General features: G+C 42.2%; 1 protein-coding gene and 1 long non-coding RNA gene across 2 annotated transcripts; one reads left to right on the top strand and one right to left on the bottom strand.

Annotated features, from left to right (window-relative positions):
- The first annotated feature begins 2,910 nt into the window (after nt 1-2,910).
- LOC310765774 lies at nt 2,911-5,400 on the top strand. The gene is made up of 2 exons (XR_014549796.1): nt 2,911-4,747; nt 4,807-5,400. It is a non-coding gene; the product is annotated as an uncharacterized lncRNA (long non-coding RNA).
- A 138-nt stretch (nt 5,401-5,538) lies between these two features.
- IL12RB2 (interleukin 12 receptor subunit beta 2) lies at nt 5,539-26,320 on the bottom strand. The gene is made up of 15 exons (XM_083621134.1): nt 23,524-26,320; nt 21,168-21,439; nt 20,129-20,243; nt 19,456-19,643; nt 18,002-18,144; nt 16,569-16,707; nt 15,562-15,641; nt 12,530-12,746; nt 11,689-11,886; nt 10,710-10,811; nt 10,467-10,619; nt 9,588-9,722; nt 8,941-9,028; nt 7,561-7,660; nt 5,539-7,220 (listed from the first exon to the last, which is right to left on the bottom strand). Exons 2-15 carry the CDS (start codon nt 21,430-21,432, stop codon nt 6,684-6,686), a joined length of 2,460 nt encoding a protein of 819 aa, XP_083477260.1. The 5' UTR covers nt 21,433-21,439; nt 23,524-26,320; the 3' UTR covers nt 5,539-6,683.
- Between the last annotated feature and the right edge of the window lie 1,536 nt (nt 26,321-27,856).

Below are 27,856 nucleotides of genomic sequence, written 5' to 3' on the forward strand. Positions count from 1 at the left end.
GGGGGGGGGCAGCAGCTCTAAAAGGGATGCATTGGTTGTCTTCACTCTTACAATAAGCATTATTTCACTTTCTTCTTGCCTGTGATTTCAGGTTCATTGCGTTTGTCACTGCTTCCACCAGTTTAGGCTTTTATTTCGTAATTGCATCTGTAAACACTTGGCCTTGGCTCAGTTTTGTAATTTGTTGTAAGTTGGGGGGCGGCATGTCTTGAGACTTGGCAATGCATAAGGGAAGACGTAAACAAAAACAAGTTAAAGAATACTGGATAACTTTTGAGCTCTGTTTATATCTCAGAAACACAGTGCAGAAGGGGTGAATGAGAACCGTATAGAAATACAATCTGTTAGCTCTTGCTGCCTTCTGGAGAGCTGTTAAATAGGCAAAACTCATTTGTTGGGTTAAAAAACTAAAGTTGGGAGGGTACAAATAACAGTTAAAGGTCACTTTAAAAAAAAAAAAAGCGAGCTGACTCATAATTTAATAAGTGCCTTGGTTGAAAATCAGAAGTGGAGCTAGTATAATAGTGTTGCAGCCACCACATGTTTGATTCTTAAGTGTGTGGGAACAGACTCTGGTTGCTTGGCAAGCAGAGGGAAAGAGTACTTTGCAGATGCTTAGAGGTATTTTTTTTCCCTAGTTCCATATTTTAGAACTCAAGTCCTGGTTGAGAAAAAAACAAACTTGTTTGTTTTTAAAGCCTTAAAGCACTTATGCATTAAACACTAACCAGTGACGACCTCTCTCTCTCTTTTGGTAAATTGTGCATTGCTATATATTATTACATTTGGTTGTATGAACTATATTTCAGCTTGTCTTTCAAATTTTCTGAACTTGGACAGTGTTTTATGTTCTAGGCTGATAGGGGTGGACGAGACTTAAATGAATAGCTGTGTGCGGAAATACTCTGCATTTTCTGGAATTTCCAGGCTGAGCCTGTGCATATCTGTTCATAAGCAATTTTCCTACTGATTTGAATGGGGCTTTGTGTAAGTACTTTGAATTGAATGCAGCTTTAGTTGGGTTGGTTCATTTTGGTTTTGACTTCTTACTCATTTTTATTTTCCTCGCCTGTCTTTGACCAAGTTGTGCAGCTCCCCTGGTATATTTTTGATTGGAATCATTGCTCCATCAGTAGCTCCAGATGTGAATTGATTCCAGTAGGTGTGGTCACGCAAGTGTACACTTTGAAGGATGCAGCATATTGTCACTGGCTCTGCCCCCTGAGCCACCAGTTTGGTTCTTAATTGACAGAACCCAGAATTCTAGTAAAAAACAAACAAACAGAAGTCTGAAATCTGCCTGCCTCTGCTATGAAAATGCATACAGTGAAGCTTCTGAGGTTTTGAAATAGTTTTCACTTGTGCGCACAGTAAAGTAGACAAGCTGTAACAGTAAGCTCTAGCATATTAAAATAATGGGAGGGGAGACAATTATGAGCAAATAAATATTTTTAGAAGAATATAGACTGCAGAGCACCATAAAGTCTTAGTGTTTGGAAATCAATGAACATGTATTTCTACAAAAAATAGGATGTGTAGATCAAATTCTGTTCGCAATTTTGCATACATTGCAGTAGAGATTTTGGGTTGCTTGTATCCACATATTTTTATTCATGTATTCACATTTCAACATTCCTTGCTATGAACCTAATACTCAGGAAGTTAGGATCCCTCAACCTGCTACGATTAGCCATCAGAAAACAATCCCCATTTGGGAAATACACAGACTACATTTCTCATATGTCATACAGTCATTTTGGTTGCCGGTCACAATGACTTGACTTCGATGTTGTAGGCTTTGAAGCAGTGTTCAAAACTGGGATAGAAAAGGTAGGAGCCATGTGGCTCCTGGGACCTGGGTTGTAGGCACCAAAAAAGTGTCTAGTTACCATTTTAATTCCTTTATTTCTTCACACTGGCTTTCTTTTTAAGCACACATGCAGTGGATTGTTTGGGTTTCTGTATATAAAACATCTTTTCTGAATACTTTAGGGGCTGTAGAGATGATCTCTTCAAGAATGGATACGATCATAGCATATTGGACTTTGTGGGTATAAAAGTGATGAAGAAAGCTGAAATACAGTTCTTGTTGGAATCCTCATAATATGTAGCCAGTTCTTTGGAAAAGCACTGTCTGAAAGTATATGTTCCAGCTCTTCTTTCCTCATGTTTCATGCTACTTGAGGTAATCTTGTACAAAGTTGAGAGAATTGGAGTTTTTTTAAAACAACAAGGACCAGTGTTCTACAGTCCTGGTGGCTGCTCCCAGTCACCAGCCTGGCAGCCACATTCAGGATTAATTGTAGTTTCCAAATCATTTCAAAGGTGGCCCCATGCTGAGCGTATTGCAGTAGTCCAAGTGAGAAATAACCAAAGCATGCACCACTCTGGCAAGACAGTGCTGTAGGCAGGTAGGATCTCAGATGGAGTACCAGATGGAGTTGGTAGTCTCCCTCGACAGAACCATCTTGTGAACTTCTAAAGCGGGGATTGCTTCCTCTGAAAAAGAGGTATAATCTGAGCTAGATTTAGTGAGACACAAGGGGTAATGAAAAGGGGTTGATCCATGGTGCTCTTTAACAGTAGGTGCCCAGCCAGAGAGTGAATTATTTACATGGTATTATCAACAGAAAGCTTCCACTGGAACATGAATCTTCAGGCTTTTCCTTTTTCAAAAGTGTATAAATCATCATACAAGTCAGTGACAGCTCCAAAACCCTTCTGTAAGGGGATATTGACCACAAAGAAAGCTACCGTTCCCATTATACGGGTGAGATTGATGCTGCATGTCAAAAATAGGCATTTGGTGCCTCTTACGTTATATCAGCGTTAAAACATTGCAAATCTAAGCTGCTTTCAGACACAAGCTTCTGTCAAGTGTGGGATGCTCCCAACACCTGGGAAATTTGGTCTATACAACCTTGGATCAATACAAATTTCTTTGGGAAAGTGGTGAGACCCATCACTCTGGGATAACACAATTGCATTTTAGGTGCATTTACGCTTTGCGTAAATCAATAGCAGCAAGGTTCTCTGTGTGCAATGCTCAGAAGTACTGCAGTATGGTGCTGGAGAAGAGCTCACAAGGCTACCTAAGAAGTGTATCTAAATGAACAAGGTGTGCATGTAAAGGCAGAGTTGTAATTCATCTTAAGTGCCATAGAAAGAACAGTCTTATACTGTTATGGTACTTCTGATGCAACTGTTAACTGCAAAGTATGAAGGGGTTAAGACATTGTTGATGTAAATGTTTGTGTCCTGTTGCAATATATCTTTGCTGTCTTGGAATTGTGTGGTACAAAATCCAGAATGTTTGATCCAGTCTGCCCAGTTCCGTGAACGGAAGGGCTCCACTCTAGTTGTAACTCCCCACTGGAGCGATGTGTGATTTTTGCAGATTCCTCCTTCTGCAGGTTCCCCCAATACCACTTCTGTTGTGCTGGAAGGCCCCCCAGTGTAGCAGCTTGTCATCTTACTACCATTTTAACCTGGTCATCTTGCACTAGCAGAGACCCATGGAGCCTCTAACAAGACATTGCAACATGAGGTGCTGCTGTTCAGGATTCCAGCTGCTGCATTCTACTCCTCCCTCGGGGTCCCCCCCCCTTACAGACCTTTTGTAGTGTTTCCAAATCCTGGGTTCCCCCAAGTCTGCTTACACTCATCCCTTGTGCATTGGTGGTCAGTTTGGTTATGCAAGGACTGGCAGTCGGAACTGGGAGCGCTGTAACAATATGTTGCAGTATGAAGTGCTTTTGTTCAAAGTTCCAGTCACTCCATTCTATAGTCCATAGTTCCCTTTCCCCACGAGCATGCACTGTTCTCACTAGGCAGCTTTGAACACACACACACACACACACACACCCTGGTGCTTTTGGGTGAGGTTAGCACACACATTCAATCCCAGCTACCTTAAAATGTTCAATTTCTCCACCGATTTATGTGAATAGCTCTCACTTTGTCCTTGCGAACATTTAAAAATAGCTTCTCATTGTTAAGCAGGACTATCCAGACAATGAGCTGATTCTGTCTACATTGTGATAAGCCTCTTCCTCAGCTTTCATTTTCCAGTCACTGCATGCCTTTCCCCCTCCAACCTGTTTTCACACACACCCGACTCCATGCCCTCTTAAGTCCTCATTGGGCTGCTTCTGGGGTTCCCCCCTCTTAGGATTTTTCTAGTTATTTCCCCCCTATTCCTGCAAACCTCTGGGTCTCTCTCTCTCTCTCTCTCTCTCTCTCTCTCTCTCTCTCTCTCTGTGTGTGTGTGTGTGTGTGTGCAGTTTTTGATACATCTGGACGACTGGGAAAGATGTGAATTGGAAATAGAGGGAGTGATAATGGAACCAAGTGTAACAAAAAGTGTAAATCCTTCAACTTGCTAAGCTCTGTTTTAAGGACCTGCTCTTAACGATCAGTTATTCTTGGAGAGCAACCCATGAGCTCACTTCAAGAGATTTAAAGACTCAAAGAAAACCATAGTTTGGCTTTAATCTCCTACCCTAGAAAGAACAAGAGGCAAGCTAACTGGTGATGGAACTATTATCCTTAAGTAATGTGGTTTAAAACTCCCATCAGCCCAAAGCCGTGTGGCCAATGGGTCAGGGATGACGAGTTTTCATCTGAAACCTCTGGAGAGGTTGGCTAGCCCTGCTCTAGAGAAACACAATGACCAAGGTATGTCTTGGGAGTAGGCATCAATATCACAATAAACTGACCTCTGGTGGATCAAGTTTTCAGGTTTGGAGCTTTAAGCCAAACCTTGTTCTTGTTCTTTTAATAAAATGTATTGTTTAGGCATTGCAGGCGACCTGGAATGGCTGCTTTGTCAAAATGACAATTTTTATAACAAGGCAAAGTAGAAATCTCAGAATTTTGCAGCCATAACAGGTCTACTCATTACTACTATAAGAGCCTCACCTGCCTTACCTGAGGACACCCAATAATTGGAATTTTCTTTCAAGGAATTAGTAGCAGTGATACTCTGTCAACAGGAGTCAGCTGAAGTTGTGCAAAAGTTGCCAGGTGCCTATGATTAAATAGCTGCAGAACTCGTTTCATGTCTGCAAGAAAAATGAAGGTTTCTGCTCCACTGTCACAGAGACTGAGTTGTTCCATTGAGATCTTCGCCATATGGCATTTCATACAAGCATTTAGAAATTGCAAATTAGGAATAGCAAATGTTAAAGAAGGCGGAAAATTGAGAGAGAGCATGCTGTAAAGGTAAGATTGTTTTAGTAAACACATTTTACTGTGGAAGATCTTATAAGCTAGGCAATGCTGGTGTCTATTGGAAAGTATGGGGTTCTGTTTCAGGTTTCCTACATTGAAAATGTATGGAGAATCACTTGAAAATGCATGCATAGGATTTGAAAATTAAACCATGTTTTTAGCTCTTTACTTTTTAATTAATGCAATGAACTCTGAATCTGCATTGGTTCATTTATTTCTGGCAGTGCTGATTCATTCTCCCTGTTTCTTTGTTAGTGCTGCTACTGTTGGGGGGGAAAGGGTTTATTACACAGAAAACATTGTTTTGGGTAGATTTTTATTATTGCTACAATGGAAACTGCAAATAATCACTACACTTTAGTGTCTAGAGCTACCTTGCCATGTGTGAGATGAGGAAGAGATGATGGCAGTCTTAATAACCTGTAGAAGATGAGAGGCAACTATTATGATGGTATTATGCTACTACCATAATAGCTGGCTATAAAGTGATGCTTTTCTGAGGATATTCAGTGGATATCTGTTAATAATTGTATCTTTTGTCACTTTAGTATCCTATCCTGGTAGTGTGTTATTCTTACCACAACCCTTTTAAGAATTGGGGCCTTATTTTTCCTGCATCTAAACCCAATAGTCTAGACTGTGTAGGGAAATCATTACACAATATCATGATGTTGATTTAGATACATCCTCAGACAATGAACTGTGTTGGTAAGATGGTGGACCTCAATGCCTGTGCTGGACTTAGATTTTCCAGTCTCAAAATATTACCTCTTTAGGCTTGAGAGGCAAGGGCAACGCATAACATCCACATTGTTCATGGACTGTGGACAATGGATGCTTGCTATGCAATGGAGTAGAAGAGAAGGGGGCTTCTATTTGAGAAGAGCCAACAGCCAGAAAGTCCCACTGGGATCAAACATCTCCCTCACACTCCTCTGCATTGCAACCTGTTTGGTTTTTTAACTGGGAGATTCATACACATTCAGGATTGTATCCAATGAAGACATCCTGTTAGAACAAGGACTTTGACCTGCACAACAAGATTTCCTCTCCACATGTCCCCACATCTGTTCTAGGGGTTCCCTCAACCCTTGGGAGCAGATGGGGGCACACGGGGAGAAGTCTGGCTGCATAGGCAGAATTCCTTTCCTAAATGGGCTAACTTGGCTACAACCCACAGTTCTCTGAAACCACTTTTGATATACATTCTCACTTTATTCTAGATACCGCAACTTTTTAACTTTCATTTCTTGTGTGACTGAGCTAGTGCAGCAATTACTACCTCATGTTTATGCTGGAACCTAAATAAGGGACTTTGCCCTCATGAACTTCCTCATGCTAGGTTTCACATGAAGGTGGTGAGGGGATTAAGGAAGGCCTGTTGTGCTATATCCTGTCTACTCCCATTAAGTTTAAAGCATTCCTGGATAAGATGTTACACGAATGTGGCCTTACTCTGTGAAAGAATCACAGTCCATTTGTATAGCGTCTAGAGTAAGCTTTCCACCAAAGGGGCATGTCTGTGGTAGAAAAGAGGTTCTTTGGAAAATAAATAATGGGTTTAGTTCAGATTCGCCGTTGTCTTCACCAGTGTCCATAATGGCAGGTGAAATAGTCGGTAAGTAGTCCACTGTTACATTGCCATGTGGACTGGCAAGGTACACTGAAAATCCCTGCCCTTGACTTGGTTCTTCGGGTCCAACCTTTCTGTACAAAGGCAGCAGCTGGTGCTGGCTGGCATCATCTGTCCTGCTGGTGATCAAAGGGTCATAGTCCAAGTTTTTCACAATTGGATCCTCTTCCTGGAAGCTGACAGCAGTTGGCCAGTTGTGGCTCCCTCCTCCTTCCTCTGTGGGTCTGAAGAGGGACACATCCACAGATGGCATCTGTTGCCTCTTCATGAGGACCTCCTCTATTTGTAGAGTTTCAGGCTCTTCAATGCTGTTCTGATTCTTTAGGAACTGTGTAGAATAGAAGCTGTGTTCACCCTGTTTGAGGAGATGGGGAGAAATTTCAGTTAACGCACAAGTATTTTCTACCTTTCCCTAAAAGCAAACTGCTTTTCCATAAAAGCCAGTGATTCTGCACAGTGGCCGGGAACTTGCTACAGCATTTAGCTGGCTATGAAATTTGTGTGAGAGAAAGTTACCAGGAACAAAATTTCCTTTCTTTTTCCCTGCTGGCAAATGGCAGTAGCAAAATTATTTGCATCTTCTGCAGTTGTTTCTCTGCTGGCCAGCTATTTAAGGCAGCTATTTGGCTCTTTGCAGAAACTAGCACATCAGCAAAGAGATTCCTACAGGTGACACCAGTGACAGGCAAGCTTACCTCTACAGATGCAAACTCTTTAGTACATGAAGAGTTGGCTGGATCTGGAACAGCTTTCCCATGCCACCCACAAAGCAGAACAGAAAGTAGTGAGGAAAGCCTAGAAGGAAACAGTACAAAACAATGCAGTACATGCAAATCTATTTGTGAACTACTAATCCAGATAGTTATGCAAGGAGACATGTTTCTAGCACAATATTCTGGGATTTTATACATGATGCTGTTTACCTTATGTTGATGGGGTCTCTGCAGGGCCAAATGAAGTTAAATGGCTCGGCCTCTATGTCTCTGTTTTATGATAATCATATTCAAGTTAAAAATTGTGGTAATTATGGTTAGCATTCAGCTATGGTCCTTTATCTTACGGGACACGGGTAATGCTGTGGGTTAAACCACAGAGCCTAGGACATGCCGATCAGAAGGTCGGCGATTCGAATCCCCACGACAGGGTGAGTGCCCGTTGCTCGGTCCCAGCTCCTGCCAACCTAGCAGTTCGAAAGCACCTCAAAGTGCAAGTAGATAAATAGGTACCACTCCAGCGGGAAGGTAAACGGTGTTTCCATGTGCTCCTCTGGTTCGCCAGAAGCGGCCTAGTCATGCTGGCCACATGACCCGGAAGCTGTACGCCGGCTCCCTCAGTCAATAAAGCGAGATGAGTGCCACAACCCCAGAGTCTGCCACGACTGGACCTAATGGTCAGGGGTCCCTTTACCTTTACCTTTATGGTCCTTTATCTTAGGACTACTGATGCTTCTAAACCTAAGAAACTCACACCAAAATGTCCCCCTTACCTATATGTGCAATATACACCACCCCTGCACTAATTCTGCTTCCTTAACCACATTGTGGCCGCTCACTTTTATTTCTCCTTTTTTCTTACTTTCCTTCACACTCAAGCCATTCTCTGTGCTGTTTCTTCCTATTCCAAGAAACTGCTGTATCCATGGAGCCCCTTCGCTTGGACCTTCTACCTCCTAGTACTCTTGGCTGGGGGAGGGTCACATCATGAAGCTGTGTATCCTCTTTTAAATCTCCTGACATAAGCTGCCTATGAGCCACTATTGGCTCATTAACACTCTCCTGTTGCATAGATTTCCAGAGTATTCCTCAGAGATGCACTGAAGTACTGAAATTGTCAAAATCAGATTTGTTGTTAACTTGTAAAAGTCACAACGTTTTTTATTCTCTTTGGAGTTTTCCGTTTAAAACCTATTGAGAAGCCAACAGGAGATTTGGAGTTTGGGTTTAATGAGCATAGGGCCTGACCATGTAACCTGACCATGTAACCTGAACACTATGCATTTTTTTATCATTACACTACTGTTCTTCAGTATACCATTTGCATGCTGTTAAATGTTTAGAAAGAAAGCATTCACTTACATTTGCCTAATGGATGGCACAAAGCAGAGACAGATGGAAAGACCCACAATAATGCAGATTGTTAGAGCAGAACCCCAGCTGGGTGCATCTGTAAGTGCAAGATATCTGTTACTTTAGAAAGACTTCTTTATCATAATTATGCCAACTTCTTCTAATGGGAAGGGAGCTTTAAAACATTCTCTAACCTATTGCTAAAAATCTGAGATGCGCTTCTCTGAGGCGTTCAGCAATTCTTGCACTTCTTATGCAGAACTAGTATTATTTCAGATGTATGATGCTGTTCACTATGTTGAGGAAATGGCACAACTTTGTGGCAGAACAAATTATTTGCATGCAGATGATTCAGTCTTCAGATAAGGCTGGGAGAGACCCTTGCCTGAAACCCTGGAGAGCCATTGTCATGACAGACAATACAGAGCTAGACAAATGCCTTGATTCAGTATAGGCCAGCTTTTGCATCCCTAATGATGCTTGATAGGCAGAATTACATCTGAGCCAACCTGATACATCCACCCACACCGGTGACCAAACTCTTCCCCAAACCTGTCTTCAATGCCAGTAGCTCATCCTGTGGTTTCCAATTTGGAAGTGCCTTCAGTGTACTACTATGGAGCCAAAACCTTTAACCCCCCCCCCCCAATAATGACCTTTTATGTAAACCTCTTGTTTGTTTCCTTCAGGGCTCTCTCCAGCTTTTGTGGAAGCTGTCATCCATAAAACATATGCAGCACCAGGCTCTACACTTCTTACAGAGAACGGCTGTGGGGCTGTCTTAGGTATATCTGTGGGGAGTGGGGGGAGGGTTGAAAAGGAAGAGAATGAGGGAAATATGAGTATCAGCTAGTATCAAGTCACAAGTACTTTCTCCCATCCACACCCATCTTTCACCAAGCATTTGCAATAGTCTACAACTTCTTAGCTTCACCATCTGCTGCCAGCCATTTCTGCCTAGGGTCTCAGCAGTTAATTTGTTTCTGAAGTGAAACCCAGTGTGGCTCCTGCTTGTGCAGCAGAGATTGTTCTTCTTCCCGTCCCCTCTGTAGCTCCTCCTTGCACATCCCTGAAATCTGCTCCAGAGGATTGGGATCTTCTCCAGAGCGTGTTTTGAGGGTGCATCAAGGGAAAAGAAACTGGAACTCCCCTTACGCAAGCAGGCACCATCACTGGATGTCTCCCAATACCTTTTCAGCCAAAATTTGCTTTCACAGTGATTTCACAGTAAAATGCCCAGCATTAATTAACAAAATCAAAGCTATAACAAAAGAATGACAGCAGTGTATCGAAGTGATTTGTGCATCTGTTGTCATGTTGTGGGACGGGAGCACCCCTCCCCTCTGTTGATAAACTTTGATCCCATTTTTTCCATAGAGGGACAGCTCCAGATGTTGCAAGGCCCCCACACCTATCACCTTTGACCGTGATGGCTGGAGCCAATGGGAGTTGGAAGTTTGAACAGCATCCGTATGGCCACAGATTTGCCACCTCCAGTAGAGGGATCCAAGCCCTAATTTTTAACAGATACCTACCGTAGACTTTAGGGGGCACCATGACAAATTGCTTTTGCAAGTATAACTTGAAGTGAATGACGCAGCCCACTCGATCATCCGGAATTTCTTGCCAGGAGACCAAAATGCTTCTTTCTTTTACTGTTGTGTTAATTTGAGGTCCTTTTAATGGGGCTGCAAAACATGAAATCATCTTGAGAAATCTGAATTGACTTATGTTGGGTCTCAAAGGTATGTTTAGGTCTGGAGTGCCTTTGCCCTTACCTTTTGCTGATACATCTTCTGTTGTGGAAGCGGCTCTTCCTGCTCTGTTCTGGTAGAGGGCAAACACACTGATTTGATAACAGGTGTTAGGTTTTAGGCTCTCTGGAAAGGACAATAATGGTATTTGATGCAAATCTGTCTATTGTGAGACCGAGTCCAAGCCTAGTTTGAGAAAGCATGGGCTGAACAACACCTGATATTTAGTCATAGATTGGACATAGGTATAAAGCATGGTTTTTAGAGCACTGCATTTACAAAGCTGCTATTCCTGTGAGTCAGATGGAATGACCCGAATAAACAGGGAACAAAGGAAAATAATAATAATGCTTTAGTGGCGGATTTGTTCTGTTTTGCCAGTCCTGTGAGGCTTCCCCAATGCTATCACATTATTGCTGTCTGGAGGGGCTACAGAACTTCAAAAGCGAAAGAAAAATGAACCACAACTTTTGTGATATAAAAAGTTATGGCATTTCAGCTGGAAGCAATGGGCTATGCACTGACTGGAAGGGAAGCTTTTCCAAACCCCAAAACTTTTCCAGTTGCAAACGGTATTGAATGTGGGATCATGTGTGCCCACCCTGAGAGCATCATTAGCACAAATCATCCTGAATGTGCAATAATAATAATAAGGACATGGAGGGAACCGAAAGCTAGCATTGAGTTTGGTAGTAATAAGGTGTTGAGCAGCTTGCTTTTATTAGATGAGCTCAGCTCACTGAGACTGACGGGACACAAATTCCTCTTTTGCCTCCAGTGACTGATGAGAGCTGCAGCTCAAAAGAGATAATCTCTTGCCATCTGGAAAAATTGGAAGGCAGAACGAACTATTGTGCAGTGCAAAGCTGCAGCCTAATGTGTGCGGGGGTGAAGTGCTATCCAAAAAGCTGTAATTGTCCGTCCTTTACCAGGTGCACAGAGCCAGCCTTCCCCCTAATAAAGCCCACACGGATGCCCGCTGCTCTCCTCCTGTGCAACTGACCTGTTGTTGCTGTGAGATTGGAGACGGGGATTTTGAGCCAGGTTATGGGAGTTCTCAAGTCACTGCTGTGATGGAGCTCTGCCCATTGTAGAACATATCCATTGATAAAAGGGAAAGGTGCAGTAGGGGCTTCCCATGCAACAGAGATTCTTCCGTTCCCCAGTGATACAGTAGAAAGATGGTTGGGGGGTGGCAGATCTTTTGAAAAGTTTTTGGGGGGAGGGAGAGAGAGACCAGGAAAAAATATTAAATCCTTAGCTGGAGTACAACATCAGAAATCAAAATTATCCAAGAGTAAAAGTAACTTGAGATGGAATAAGAACTGGAACTAAGCAATATGGATTACGTCTAGACTATAATAAATCATGCTTTAGTTCTGTTGATCATGGCTAACTTGTCCCATCGATTTCAAGTGGGACTAAATCAGAACTTTCTTAGCCTGGACCCAAGTGTAATTCTAAGTCATTGTGTACCATTGATAACAAATACAGTAACAACAATAATACATTGTTTATAAAGCACCTAAAATTGCTAGGCACTATACAGGAACGTAATAGTTACCATAGTTAATGCCACAATCCTTGCCAGTTAAGGGTTTTCTCTTTCCACTAGGAAATTATGGGAGGGGTACCTGTGATCGAATACTAAACACAAAACTAAACAAAGTTGTGTGTGTACCTCCCTCAGGACAATGCTGACCTATTACTTACAACTGGAGTCTGGAGTCAAAAAAAAATCTAATAAACTTAAAATGATGGTTTGACATGTATAAAACATTCCAGTGCAGCTTTGTAATAGACAGAATCATATTGAAATCATGAATCGGAGGAAAGGGTCTTACCTGTAATTCCTAGTTTAGTAGTGATATAAATGGGTTGGGATATTCCCCGTGAGTTGTGAGAACAAATTGTAATGCTATAGTCTGTCTTAGGAATGATTTGTGAGAATGTGGTCTGCACTGTAGAATTTGTTCCCGTGTCTCTTTGACGCATCTGGTTTAGGGCTGAAAACGTCACTCTATACTCAAGACTTTTCCTTCTCACTTCTAATACACTCATCTATTAAAAAATAAAATAAAATAGCGTATGTTTTTCTTTGCATGTTTCACCAACGCCCACACACGAAACAAGTTTTAGCAGCAGTTTGAAGCCAGTGTTCATTCAGTTGGCCATTAGAGACTCAGGTTCAAATTCCCTCTCCTCCCCGCCCCCGCCCCCCCCCAACCATGAAGCTCTCTGGATGAACTTGGGCCAGCCACATATACCCCTTCCAAGCATAACTGGCCTTCCTTGCAGGGGGATTGTGAGGATAAAATGGGAGCGGAGGGGAGTCATGTAAGCTGCCTTAAGAAAAGGTGGGGTAGAAATGACAAGCTCCTGAGAGGTTACCATTTGTTATATTTTAAAAGGAATTTCTTCAGCATTTTCTAACACACAAGTGTCAGTCTAAGAAACTTCCAAGGGAAGCCAGGCTGAGAGAAGGAGGCTTGTTCAAATAATCCTTGTTAGTATTTTGGGGTGAGTGCAGATGTGGTACTTGGCTTTCCATATTGAAGCAAGCTGCTGTCCCCCAGTATTGGTGCAGCATTTTAAGATGCAGGTTTCTTTCAGACTGCCCTCACAAAAGCCCTCTGGTGTTGTTCCAATTTGACAGATGGGGAGTTGGAGCTGAGAGAGAATGAATTTGGCTGCCGCGGCAAAAGAAAACATCTCTTCTTCCCTCAGACTCCCTTCATTGTTTATATTACTGTACTACAATTTGATGAGAAGCTGGCTTGAGGGAAGTGGCTGAGTGTGTGTGTGTAAGAAGCTTCACCTCCCACAATGCATTGCATGGAAGGTGAAGTGGGCCCATGGCAGGTCCAATTGTAGCAAGTATATCCCCCCCCCCAAAAAAAACCCCCTCTCAAAGTGCTCTTGACAAAAAAACATTAGTCAAGAGCATACTTCACTAGCTTGGCACAGGCTACTTTCATTTAAGAGCAGACTTGGGCACATGAAATACAAACTCTCCTTATTAATTCCCCTTATATTGAGGCTCCATGTCCCTTCACATTTAAAGCAGTTTCAGGCCACTTTAAACCATCATGGCTTCCCTTAAAGAACCCAAGGAGCTGGTGTTTGTGAAGGGTACTGAGAGATATTAGGAGACCCCAACTCCCCTCAGAGAGCGACAGTTCCCAGAGTTCCATGGGAAGAGGGATTGATTGTTAAACTACTTAGAATTCCAGGATTATTTGGGGAAGCCGTGTGTGTGTGTGTGTGTTTGTGTGTGTGTTGATGCTAGTATTATGAAGCAAAACATTGCCATTATTGAACTTCTCAGAGGGAATGTGAGGGAAAGACATCATAGTCTACTAGTGCATTTCATTGTAGAATTGTAGGGTGTGCCTCATTAAGGATTCTTAACTCTCAAACAGAGGCAAAGGTGACAAATGGGTGGAACCAAGAATACCACAAGCTGAAGACAGCACAGGTGAAACTGCAGCATGGCTTTCCTCTCTTCTAAGAAGCAGCCAGTATGAATGAGAATCTGCTTTCAGTGTGAATAACAAAAACAGGTAAGAAACTGCTTGTTTGAGCAAAGCTGTACTAAGAATTGAGTAGCAGAGGGGAATGAGGGGAAGGCAGTGGTATAGTGGAACAGGAAGTGGGTATGTGGGGAGAGAAACTTTGCTTATGGCCTTTTCTCAGGGCAGGAATGGTGTTATCTGCTGGAGCAACTGATGTACCTTCATTGGTCTGGCATGTGCATGGTTTCTAAGTTTGCTTTGTGGAGAGAGTGGCTTAGAGGAAAGGTGCCTATATTTTGAGGTGGGGATTTAAGCACATTCCAGAACTTTAAGTTTGCGCATTTAAAGTGTATTCAGGTGCTCTGTTACCCTAGTGCAAAACCACATACGCGAAAAGACTTCTTGCAGTTTGGAAAGTGACAGGGAAATGCATTGAAAATGTGGGATGAATGAATTATCAACAAGATGATGTGTAACACTTTCTAAAGAAATCAGAATGAGTGTTTCATGGAGATCAGACCTAGTCTAACCAACATGTAAACTTTGTGCCAGTAAGTAAGGATGAATGCTAAGTATTTAAACATGCCTCATCTGGAGGCACCTAGAGTTGGATCCTCATCAAAAGAAATCAGTCCCGAGCCCTTGATTATTTTCCTCATTCTCATACTACATGTTAGTGGTTTAAATGGTAGCACTTCTTTGTACTTCTCTGCATTTTGTACTTCTATGTACTTCTTTCTTCTGTGCATTTGCAATGAAAAGCCAAAGGTTGCATTTCCACTAGGAAAAGGGGTTTTTTTTTTGGTTGTATGCCATGTTAGTCAAGCTGAAAGTGGACCTGTTGAAATTAATGGAAATGACTAATTTAGGCCCATCAATTTTAATGGGTCTCTTCTGGCTACAACTTCCTTGAATTCAACCTGATGTGTTTTACAAGTTACACCTAGGCCACCAAAAGCACCACTGAATTCAATGGGGCAAGCTATTCATAGGATTGCAGTCATGCCATATGGCTGATCAGGGATGCAATCCCAGGTCTCTCCAGCCAAGTTCTAACAGGCCAACTATTACACCACCCTTTGGCAGCTCACGATTCTATGGAATGTCAGCTGATCCAGAGAAATTGGGAACTCTGCTATATACTTTTGCTCTTTGAAGAGGAGTTGCTTTTCTAATGCAGTAATGGGGTCGCTTACCCAACTCCCATCAACCCCAGCCAGCTTGGCAGTTGTAGTCCCAACAAAACCTGGGCAGCCACAGATTTCCCACCCCTAAATTAGGGTAAGGAACTATTATGCTTTTGGTTTAGATATGCATACAGCAACACCCTCAAAACGGTGTAGGTGCATAGATATTCTTACCTTCCAAAAAAGTGTAATATTCTGCATTTCAGAAGACACATCTTCCATTAAATACCAAACATCAGTTGGCCGAAGTGGTACTGGATGAAAGGAGAAAGAAGAGCTTTATAACACATTGCCTAGTTCCAGAGGCAGCAATAGCTATCATGGCTTGTAGCTATTGATACCCTTATCCTCCATTTATTCCAAGCCCTTTTAAAAGGTTTGCAGGTACTACTATAAAATGTCAGTTGCCACAAAGTGGTGAGAGGGTGACGTTCACACCTCTTGCTGCATCTGTCAGTGACAGGAACTGATTATGTCACTAGTGGTCAGTGATGCAAGGGTGACAATTTATAGTAACGTCTTTCTGTGCTTGACAGAAACCCACAAAGACATCAAAGACCATAAGCTACAAATTGCCATAGCTACAAATCGTTGCTGAAAGTTTTCTAAGTCACAGAGGAAATGAAAACTTTGTGGCATGGTTCTGTGCGATGGTCCAGTTTGAAGGAAAGCGGACGATGTTTTTTATAAGTATGAATCAGACTTACTCCTGCAGTGGAACCTTCTCCTCTTACTTCCCTCCTGCAGCCTCCCGTATACCCTCAAAATCTGCTCTAGAGGCTTGGAGGACCCTCCGGGGCAGATACTGGAGCCTGCAGGGAGAGGACAAGGCTGGGAAGTTCTGTTGTGTAGGCCACACAACATTGGTTCCGCATCCTTGCTGTGTTAGTGGGTATTCTGCATGTATACCTTGTTGCTGATTTGTGATGACTGCTATGAGAGCTTTTCACTATAGACCCTTGATTCTTCTGATCTAGTCTTGTGTATCTGTTTAACTGAACAGAGAAAAATATTTCTTTCTTATGTCTTGTTTTGTTGCTTGGGTCTCCAGGCCATATGAATATTATTTCTATTCCTCACCGAATTCCTATGAGATGATAGTTTGGCTGCAAGCATGAATGTGTTATCTGATTTCTACATAGGTACAAAAATAAATGCTAGGCATTTCAAAATTGTATCACCTGCTTCTGTTTGAAACAACATACTCCAGTCACTCCATAATCCTTTGTTGGGCAGGAACCTGCAGGAAACCTGGAATTCATATGCTGTATCTGGCTTCAGGTCATGTAGATAATATCTTCTGCTGTTTATATTTTCAAGCTTGAATGAAAAGGAAAATATAGTGAGCATCAAAATACAGTGAGCATCAAAACTGTTTTCTAAACCAAGTGCTGGGCCACTGTTTCCCAGACGTGGGTCTCTAGCTGTTTTTGGACTACAATTCCCATCATCCCTGACCGCTGGTCCTGCTAGCTAGGGATGATGGGAGTTGTAGTCCAAAAACAGCTGGAGACCCTAAGTTTGGGAAACACTTTGCTAGGTCAATACAGGATCACAGTACTGTATACTACTAATTGCTGAATGGAACAAATGGTGCATTTCCTTTACCACAAGCTCTCATCCTGTCTCTTCAGAGGTGTGTGTAACTGAGGAGTAATTAACAGTGTCGGCACCATTAGCACCTCATTAACCCATTTAAGTTGAATGGAACGGCAGGTTGTGAGGTCATTTCTTTCACTGTCACCTGGAGAATCACATGATTTTTTACCTTATGCTTGGTGGTGGTACATTTAGGTAATTTTAGACCTTATGATCCTGGTGGGGCCATCTATTTGCATTGGGGTGGTTAGAAAGTGGCACTTCAGACACATAGCTTCTGTCGTCCCTGGCTGTTGGTCATGCTAGCTTGGGCTGATGGGAGTTGGGAGTCCAAACAAGGTTAGCCACCCCTGCCTTATATGGTAATGGACTTCGCTTCATTTCCTTAAGTGTGTTTTAGGACAGCCCTTCAGTGTTTAGGGGCCCTCCTCTTCCTTCTGCTGACAGGGGCTCTGGACATCAGCCCAAAGCCCTTCTCTAAATGCAGTACTGCTTTTACTATGATGAACTCTATGAGTGCAAGATTTACATATTATCTGCAGGCCTATAAAATGGCGAAGAAATGTATAGAGGAGCCTAGCGCCCAGGAACTTCTAGGTTCCTTGCTTCTATCAGTAGAAATCCATTTAGAAGTATGAGCTAAGTTGGTAACTGGGTTGTGAGTCTATGAAAAGTTGCCTGTTCCTGATCTGAAACTAGGATGACTGCAGAATTTGAAGTGTGTGTGTTGTGTACACACCAACCATATTTTTCTATGCTGCTTCTTTTTCATCCTTGCAGTGTTCAAACAAGTATGTATACACAGGATCATCTATGAGCAGGTTGTCCTGAGAGATATCCCAAGTCTAGTAATCCTGAGATAAATATTCAAAACTTAATTCTGCTCTTAATTCCTTCAGTATGGGTTGCTTAGGTTGTGTATGGAAAGAGGAATTTACACTACTGTAGATAATTTGTAAACAACCAAGCCATTTTGCCACGTTAGTAATACAAGAATACATTTAGAAAACATTACCATGGTCCAAGAGTTGCTGTTCATTGGTTGGTATCTTAATCTAAAGTGTTGTGCCTCTTGTTGATCTTGCCACGAAATGCTGCAGTTTCTTGCATCAAAACCATCAAATGCCACTGAGAGGTTCACGGGTGCATGCGGCTTCACTGATTTATGGTGACCAAAAATACATTTGAAGGAAATGAAATAAATGAAGACCCAGAAGTTAGTATTCTTTAAATTGCCAGTGGCCATACACAGAAAGCTTATACTAGTGATCCTTATTTTTTGAGGAATGAGCTGTGGACCCCTCTACTGGACTGGGAACTGCTCATGAAAACATATTGCGTCCAGCAATGTAAGCTATTTTATGAGTCCATTCCTGTTGCTGCACTAGGAGCAGCCTGGTCAGCTGTATTACATGGGGAGCCTTGACCATGTTCATTTAAAGAAGAGGACAGAGTCCAGCTCCTTCCCCCCACACCCTCACAAAAATAAATAACAGATGTCCCAGTCAAATACAAATGACTGACTGGTAAAATGCCGATATGTGCTGGCATGCATTAGCCCCTCTGCATTTTCACCTCCAACTGTTCTTTATTCCCACTGCTATATATCACTGTTCTTGATAACCTATTATTCTAACTATATCTCTACTTGGGACAATTAGGAGTACAGGTGGCTAACAAATCTAAAAGATAAACAGCACCTCTTTTTCTCTTTATGGGCGTCAGATTTTAATGGAAGCAGGCAGGTTCCACTGCAAAGGACTTTGCCACCATGTGCTTTTTCAAAAACATGCTAAGCAATATGGCCACTACGTTAAGTCCTCCCTCTTCACATGACTCACTCATATGGGAACTCTGCAATTAAGGCTTTAAAAAATAAATAAAAAGGTGATTCAATGTTTCGTGTGTGAGTCAGTGCTGATTAATAGTACTGCCGTTCTCACAAGTTAACTACTCAACTGTAGCCCGAGTTTAACACGTCATTCTCTGTATACAGCATTTACTTTCATTTCTGAACAATTGTGTCCTGTCGCACAGAAGCTGCACACAACCCCCCTATTTCTGATATACTGTGATAGAGTGGGAGCCTGCCGTTTAGACAAGAAAGCAAACAATCACCACTGACGGTAGGAGCCAAATCCTAGGGGGCAAGGTCCTTTCGCGCCCTCCCTAAAATATTTGAGGGGGCCAGGCCACCCCGAAGTTGACGGGCATTGTCATTCAAATAGTGTGTGTGTGCTGTGTCTAGTAATTGATTATGTGGGTGGGGCTTATCTGCCCTGCCCCCAATATTTTATTCAAGCTGGCACCTCTGCCACTGACCAAGTGAATTTTGGCACAGGTTTCTTTTGTTTCATTGGCTTTTTGGTGGGTGAAAGGAAATTGCACCCAAACAAATACTCTCTAGAAAGCCTTTGGAGTGCCAGTCAAATAATACGAATTTAATGGAGGCAAATTCCTGACATTTACCTATGTCAATTAATGTGAATTGAATTGGTTGGGAAGAAACCTTTCCCAGTCCATTGGTGGCATTGATGACAACTGTATAGGTGGACTGAAAATTCAACTTCACTCTGAGCTCTACTGAGCCATATGAGCTATTTTGATTCCTTTCATCTTTCCATACTGTTGCTTCATTGGTGTTTCCATTTGTTAGCCTGCAATAGAAAGATAAACCTGGATGAATAGGTCATCCCTTTTCTACCCTCAAAGAATGTTGCTTTGTTGCTGAGATTAGAATAATTTCACACCCATAAAATATTGTGCGACAGTTAATGGAATACTGCTCAGTACCATATTACATACAGTCAATTGACACTTCTGTTAAGCAGATTACATGATCTGAACCCAGAGCTGCTTAGGTCCAGGAGTTGGGGCCATAGCAGATGACACAATTAGCAACCCACAAAGTAGTTCAGAAAGTAGCAAGAAAATCCTAGAAGGAAACAGTACAAAACAATACATGCAAGTCCATTTGTGAAGGACTAACCCAGATGCTTTCACAAGGAGACATGTTTCCAGCACAAGTGCAATATGCTGCTGCTGGTGAGGCTTTAGGAGGTTAAGGTAGCAAGAACTCAGGCAACAGGCAGGTGCAAGTGAACAGGAATACAGTAAAAACTGAGACACAAGTGAGACTTACTGTAATGTATAGTTAGTATCAAGGTAGGTATAGTGTCCTTTATCCCAAGTGCAAATAGTACTTCCATCCTTTCCATGCTGAATGCAGAGTATATTTTTGGGCTGGGCTGGAGGAACTTAAAAGGAGACAACGTAAGTGGCTTAATATTTGTTAATATGAATCATTCCTTTGGCATCTACGACTTGTATTTATCCATTTATTCTTAATTAAATAGGCCTGTAGATTACATGTTTGTAAAGAGTTCATATTTGCTTATTTCATTATTTTTATTAGGAGAAAGTGTTAAGTGCAAAATAGGATTGTGTTGGTGACCCAAAGTTCTAAAGCATAATTCAGAGTCCATCAATGAATGACTGGTATAGAGGCATAGAGGGCGGGGGGGGGGGATGGATATCTAGCGATGATCAGATTTTGCCTGGTGCAAAAGTGCTTGTAAAACACTCTCTTGCTGCAACAAGGAAAGTCATGCTGCACAAAAGTAAATTTACTGCAAAAAGAAAAAGAAAGTGGGGGAGAGGAATGCCCTGAGTCTGATGCCCTTTTTATGCTAAGAGTTTGGTGCGCAATATAATATTACTAAAGAATAAAATAGCTGAAAAAATAAGATTCCCCCCCCCCTTTACACAGGTCTGAAAATATGGAATGACTACCCCAAGCTATGTCCCATTGATTTTAATGGGAAAGTAAATCACTGGCTTAAATCTCTTTGATTGAGAATGGGATTTATAAATGCTTGACTTCTAGCTGGATTGTGCTGCTGGGCACAGTCCGGGGATGTCTCTGTGAAAAGCCCCACTCAGTTAAAAAAAAAGTATATGGAAAGAATAATACCTCATGTTTCTATGACACAACATTCCGTTCCTCAATAAATGAAAGTTATTGAGTGAAAGGCACCAGAGTCTCTTGATTTTGCCATCCCTGCTGCTGTGTTATATTATATATTTTTTGTTTGCACACACACACACACACACACACACACACACACACACATTGTCTGTGAACACCGGCAAAACACTTACAGACAAAAGCACCTCCTTACTTCCAACATCGACGTAAACTCCACATACGATCACTTTCCTTTCCTGCCGAGAACTCCGTTGGCATTTGAACGTCTGCCTCCCAAATGTGTGCAGTGAAATGTGAGCACTGACCAAAAAGCCAGAGCTGCTGCTTATTGCTGAGTGGTTGTGTAAAATAGTTATTGTATGTTTGTTCTGCAAATTGCTAGATGATCCACTGTTGTTTAGCCAGCAGGACAGAATCACAGTTGATCCATTTGACACGACTGTGTCACTAGCATTCATGCCTCCCCTATAATGCAGGAAACAAACATGACATGTGCTGCAATAATTTATTGGAAACTTAATCAACTTTGAATACCGCAATGGAAAATTGCTTCACATATTGCCTTTATATGGTAAGAGAAATGTGTTCTAAATCAGGGTGTCTGGAGCAACCATCCTGATGCTGACGGCTGTTACCCCCCCCCCCCCGCCCCATGAAAGGATATTTTTGTCACCATATACTGCTAAACTTTAGAATTAAGGTTGAAACCTGCCAATCCAGCATGCTGTGATTGGGAAGAAAACTCCCTCTCTCAAATGACTGATCAGCTGCAGAATGGTGGGATCAATTTCATCCCCGTCACAGGGGATCCCCATCGCCCACACTTAACTTTGTTCCGTGCTTTCTAGACACAGGTCTGGGCTTTCCAGGTCCTCTTGTCTAGCCTTTTACATAACTAATCGCACACCCCAAACCCTGTGCTACCAGCATGCCTGCTGCTCTTGCCTCCATCATTGTTTAGATTCAGGCAGACGATCAGAAAACCCCCACCTACAGGTGTCTGTTTCCCTTGCAATGAATTCCTGTGTCACTCAGGGCAGCCAGATTCCATGGGGTTTGGAGGGGGACTGAGCCTTGCTTCTTGTGAAGAAAGGAGATTAAGGGGAAATGATCCCTTCTACAACTACTGTATTTTTCTGTGTATTAGACAAGGTTTTTTGACTCAAAAATCATGTCAAAAAACGGGGGTCGTCCAATACACAGATATTGGTATGGGGGGGGGGGAGAAGCAGTGTGCCCGCCAGCCAGCCGGTTGGCGGGAGCGCAATCTCCTCCGATGCTGCTGTGCACGGGAAACGATCTCTAGGGAGTGTTTCCTGCCCGCAGCTGCGTGAGGGGGTGGGGGGAGATGCTCAACAACTTTGGGCCATCTCCCCTCCTTTTCTTAAAATTGAGTCCCCCAAAATGGGGGGGGGTCTTATACATGGGGGTGTCTTATAGACAGAAAAATATGGTATGTGCCTGGCAGGCCTGATATTATATTATTACAACGTAGGGAGCAAGTGAATTCTTTCAGTGTATATACAGAAATAATACAGTTGCTGCTCATTTTTGCTTGAACAGTTATATTTTCCAGTGATTTGATCCTAATTAATTAATTTAGGGCTTGTCCATTAATTTTTCGGCTTGCCCTGTGCTTTCTAGGTAGGGGGTCTGAGCAGTTTTCTGTTTGCATTGCCCCTTCACCCAGGAAAACTTGTTCTTTAGCACTGAATCGGAGCAAATGTCAACGCATGGAAAACCTGACTGACATTTGCTTCGATTCAGCAGTAAAGAGTGGGTTTTCCTGTGGGAAAGTTGTGTAGGGTTGCCATACATCCTCCTTTTCCAGGACAAGTCCTCTTTTTCGGAGTTAAATTTCTGTTCTGGTAGATTTTTTGAATTTGCCAAAATGTCCGGGGAGTTTCCTTTGGCACCAAATTTTCCCGTGTCACTCTCTGGTGCCTACCAATGTTACTCCCATGCACACCCCACCATGGCGTGGCCCTGCTCACACATCCCCTCCCCCCTGCCCCAGTCGCTGGCAAATGTGTCCTCTTTTTTTCTTCTTCTTCAAAATATGGCAACCCTAGCTGTGGGACAAACAGAAGTTTGGATAAGCCCCTACTTGCGATCAAAAGCAACAAACGAGCCATCTTATTGTAGCAGGACTTCTCAATAAACTGTAAAGTATATATGGCCATAGGACAGATTCCTGCACTCTCGCACACAACTGAAAATGGCTGGAAACAATTATGGAAAATGAAATAATCATATCCCTTAAGGCTTAAGTAGTTCCTGTGTCAATATCAATGCAGGTTCTTTAGAGATAATTCAGCCTGTCCTTTTATCTGCAATTACAATTGCTGCAGCAAAAGGCCCCACAGTCAATATGCAGTTCCTAGTAGGTAAATCTATGTATCGGCTCTGTAGAGTGCTATACAATTAGGAACTCTGATGGATGGTTCTTAACAATGTTTTTAGCCTAATACATAAACAGAATATTTGTTTGAGAGAGAGAGAGAGAGAGAGAGAGAGAGAGAGAGAGAGAGAGAGCAATGCTACTCAACTGTTTACTGTTGCAAGCAACTGAGCTCCCAAAATGTACTCCTAGATTGAGAAAAGGAAAGGAAAATGTGATGCTTTCTGATAGAACAGTTCAAATAAAAGGAGGAGTTTTCCCCAGAACATGCAGTCCCCCCAAATGAGCAAGGTTTCTTAACAGATGGAAACTCACTGTGGCAAAGACAGTAGTCCCCAAAGGGTGCTGCGACTGGGATTTAGTGGCAGCCTGATAGAAGGTTGGATGGGGACAGTATGCATTTGAATACCAGTGTCTGGAAACTGCAGGAGGCGAGAAGGCTCAGGACTCGCTTGCGGGCTTTCCATAGGTGTCTAGTTGACCACTGGGAAAACAAGATGGTGGACTAACTGGGCCACTGGCCTGATCTAGCAGGCACTCCTTATGTTGTTATGCTCATCACTCCCAACTGGGGATGGTACTATGCATCATGACGATAGCAGGCCATGTTATTTGCATTCATGAGGATCTAGGCTTAACCTCTGAAACCTCCAACTTAAAAGCACGTTAGATAGCAGGTGATGAGAGAGACCTCTGCCTAAAGCCTTTGGGACTTGCAGTAGGTCAGAGTAGACTGTACTGGGCCAAAGGGAGCCAATCGTCTTACTTGGTAGGAGCATCTTCATGAGAAGATTTTCAGGTTTGCGCCTGCCACGCACAGAACACTTCCAGGTTTAGGAATCCTACTGAGGGTGTTTGGGCCAAGGATCCCCCCCCAACTCCAAATAGTGAAGCCACTGCATTTGTTTGGGATTATAAATACTTACCTATTCCCATGTGTACTAAAAGCCAAACCTTTAAGGGAACATGTGCTGTGAAGAACATCTTGATGCATGGGTTTTTGCTGGGGTTCGCTTGCCCTGTTTTAAAACAAACAAATAAATCTCTGTGGTGGTGGTGGTGGGGGGAATAACCCTTTAGCTACTCATCAAAGGTAATGGGGTTGAGGGATCTTTTCTACTTCTCAGAAGAGGAAGGCAGAGCTTCTCCACCACCACATCCCAAGCTCCTGGGACTTTTCAGTGCAACGTTGAGCATCTGGATTTTACAAGAAATAACAGACCGTTACAATAAAACATGAAGCTCATTCTAGGAGCAGGGCCTAATTTTAGGGATTCCCCAGCTCTTTGTAATTTTTTTATTTTTTATTTTCCCTTTCATTAGCAATATTTCTTGGGTTTCTTTTCTGGTTCATGAGCAAATGCTGCTGCTTCTCTCTCTTTTCTGGAAGCACAAGTGCTTAAACAAAAACAGAGAAACAGAATCATTCCAAAGGTCATAGCAGCCTTTGGGTTGCATCAATTCAGATAAACATCCTAGTGCTGATTTTTCCCCAAAATGTGCTGCTCATAGCGTTAGAGTTGCCAGGTCCTCTCTGAAAAGAGGGTGCCTGCGTCAGGGCGGTGGGCAACCTTCCTTCTATCAAGAACCACATTGCTGGTGGCGGGCAGACCCAGAGATGAAGATGGTTTGGATTAACTAATCCAGGATATTGTTATGTACTAACCTTGGCTCCTAGAACAATAGGCAAGTAGGATCCTAAAATGCAACAACTGATTGGCTTGCAGGAGAAGACCAATCAGGCTCCAGGAAGAAGTTAATCAGCCTGTTAGGCTGGTAGGATCCTAGAATGCAACAACTGATTGGCCTGCAGGAAAAGACCAATCAGGGTCCAGGAGGGAAGCAGAATCAGCCAATCAGACGGGACTCATTGTGTAAATAATGTATATAAAAGCCTGAGGTTTGGGGGGCAATTCAATCACTCTTTTACAAACTACAATAAAGAGCATGAAATCACTACAGGACTCTGAGTATATTTCAGATACAGACTGTCTTGCTTCTATTTTCACCATAGGTACCACAGATAACCCCCTAATCCTATGTGATAAACCCCACTGGGTTTAATGGGGTTACTGTCTAATGATATTTACTGATTCATTTTGTACAGTAGACCAGCTACAGCCACTGTTCTGAAAAGCAAATAAAAGTAATTACTTTCTGACTTCAGTGTGCTTACACACACAACTGGATCCTCCTAATTTGTTGTCAGTTAGTTGGGTGAGAAACCTTTCCCCTAAGCCATACACCAAGGAAGTATCAGTGCTGCATTGGATGCAGTTGCTGTAGTTTGCTCACTTCTCACTTATGGTCTATATTCAAGTACGGTGGAACCATTTCAATGGTTGCCATCCCTTGCTTGCCAAGGGGCAAAATTAGGCCTCTGCAGGCTTATGAGGTGGAAGAGCAAGAATAGTGGAGACAGGTTAGGACTGTGAAGGGTTGTCAAAGAGCAGCAATCCCATTCTGTTTTGTTTGCTGTGCTGAAATAACTTAGATTGCACATTACGAGAAAAGGTACAATATACACGAATTGATCTTTGAATCTTTCAGAGGAATTGCAAGTACAAATGAATCCAATTGGAATCATATGTATACTTAATTGGGGAGTATCGTCAGCAGAAATCTGCACAAATGGAAAAGTTCCTCAAAAGTTGTTTTTGTCTGCAAAAATTACTTCTGCTTTCATATGCTTTGTGCCATAGGTAATATAATTGGCAATAAGAATGTAACAGCTTAACTAGTAATGTTGAACTAGAACAGGTGTTCATTATCTATACCTTCTGGAAAAAATGAATACATTTTTGTTTCGAAAAACCTTTATAGCTGGATGAAAATGTCTCTGCCTTTAGGTGTTCATTTTGTGTCTAAATCTATCTTTAGTTATTATTTCTGGTACTTTTTTTTTAATGATTCATAGCTGTTTTTATGGTACGTTGGTAAATGAGTCACATTTAAAAGGCAGTTCAAAAAATTAATAAATAATAATGATAATGGTAAAAAACTGGATTTTCTTATTTATTATAATCATCATTTGCACAGATCTCTTTTTGTCAGTGAAAGTGTGAATGTATAATTGACCTGAATCAACAAGAAGGAAAATTCAGTCAACCCACATGGTACTAAAGCTAAATGTGTACCATTAATGTTTTCAGACAATGAGCTATTTAACATAGGGGTGGGAACATTTGGCCCTCCAGAAGTTGTTGGGCTACAGTTCGCATCAGCCCCAGCCAGTATGGCCAATGACCAGGGATGATAGTGGTAGTTTGGCAACATCTGGAGAACCAACGGTTCCCCATACTATTTTGTGTTACAATATAAAAATTGTGAAAAAGGAAAATATAAGTATAAAGTGACCATTTAGAAAAGAATATATTAAGAATTGGCTTATCAGAAGCCTTACTCTGGAACTTGTGCAAATGTGAGGGGGGAAACAAGAACCTACTTTTCTGGATTCTCCCCTTTTCTCACACAGTGCTAATTTGTAAGTCAGAATCAGAAACATCCCTTCTGTGACTGGAAAAATCTTTAAACGGCACTTCTGGCTACACTGCAGTGTGTTCTTTTTTATGTAACCATACACCACTGGTTGTGTTCAGTTATGCTGGCATTCTGGGCACATGATAGTTTCTCCAGAGATTTTAAATTGGTATGACAAGAGAGTCAACACCGCTCACTTTGTGTGTCTGTGTGTACAATATCAGTCCCTCCCTCCCCACATCTGCTCAAATAGGTTTAACAGATTTCTGTTAACGTTTCAGAATTACAAGACCCAGCTAGAGAGAAAGGAAAATAGCTTGTGTGCCAAGAACAGAAATGGTTTAATTATGTCACCTTTGAATTTCTAAGCCATCTCATGTGGGTGACAATACCATCACTGAGTACAACTGTTTTGTGGGGAAGGGAGGCAGGAGCAACCAAATAGGGCAGGGCTTTGTTTTTCCAGCAGGAACTCACCAGAACTCAGTTCTGGCATCTCTCAAGTGGGTGCCATTGTCATTCTAAGAGAACAGGGGAGGCGTTTGTGGTGAGTTCCGGCAACTGCTTTTCTAGAAAAATAGCACTGAAATGGAGGATATTTTCCCAACAAAAGTATTCTGTAATAGCAGTACTTCAATAATGTACTATATTTTATATTTCCACATCCTCCAGCATTTCCCAAATGAAGATAAGGATGGTCTTGTGTTCTCCTTTGTGTCTCTACACCAAATATCACTGGTCCTGCCACTATTACACATTGCTGTCTACAACAGCATAAAATGATCGCCTTAGTGGGATTACTACAGACTGCTTCCAGCTCCACAGTCACTGTAGAAAATTGCTGTTTGTAGGAAATTTGGACCTTCTTTTTGAACCTTTTCTTTCACCATCAGGAAGGAATATAAATTTCTTCATTAAATCTTGTTCCCCACAGTCTCTTTGGGAGATGGTGTATGGCTATCTGGCTTGTTCAGGTTGATACGTGAGGTAACAAAGCAAAC

The sequence above is a fragment of the Podarcis filfolensis genome (assembly GCF_964270895.1).
Source record: "Podarcis filfolensis genome assembly, chromosome: 6".
Taxonomy (NCBI): Eukaryota; Metazoa; Chordata; class Lepidosauria; order Squamata; family Lacertidae; genus Podarcis; species Podarcis filfolensis.

Bases quoted from the DNA above. Each gene is read 5' to 3' on its own strand.
- IL12RB2 (XM_083621134.1), bottom strand. From the start codon at position 21,432: ATGAATGCTAGTGACACAGTCGTGTCAAATGGATCAACTGTGATTCTG. The intron at 15,642-16,568 runs GTGATACAATTT...CCTTTCATCCAG, and splicing joins GTTGTTTCAAACAGAAGCAG to TACCACTTCGGCCAACTGAT. The intron at 9,029-9,587 runs GTCATTATTGGG...TTGCACTTACAG, and splicing joins ACAAGAGGTTTACATAAAAG to ATGCACCCAGCTGGGGTTCT.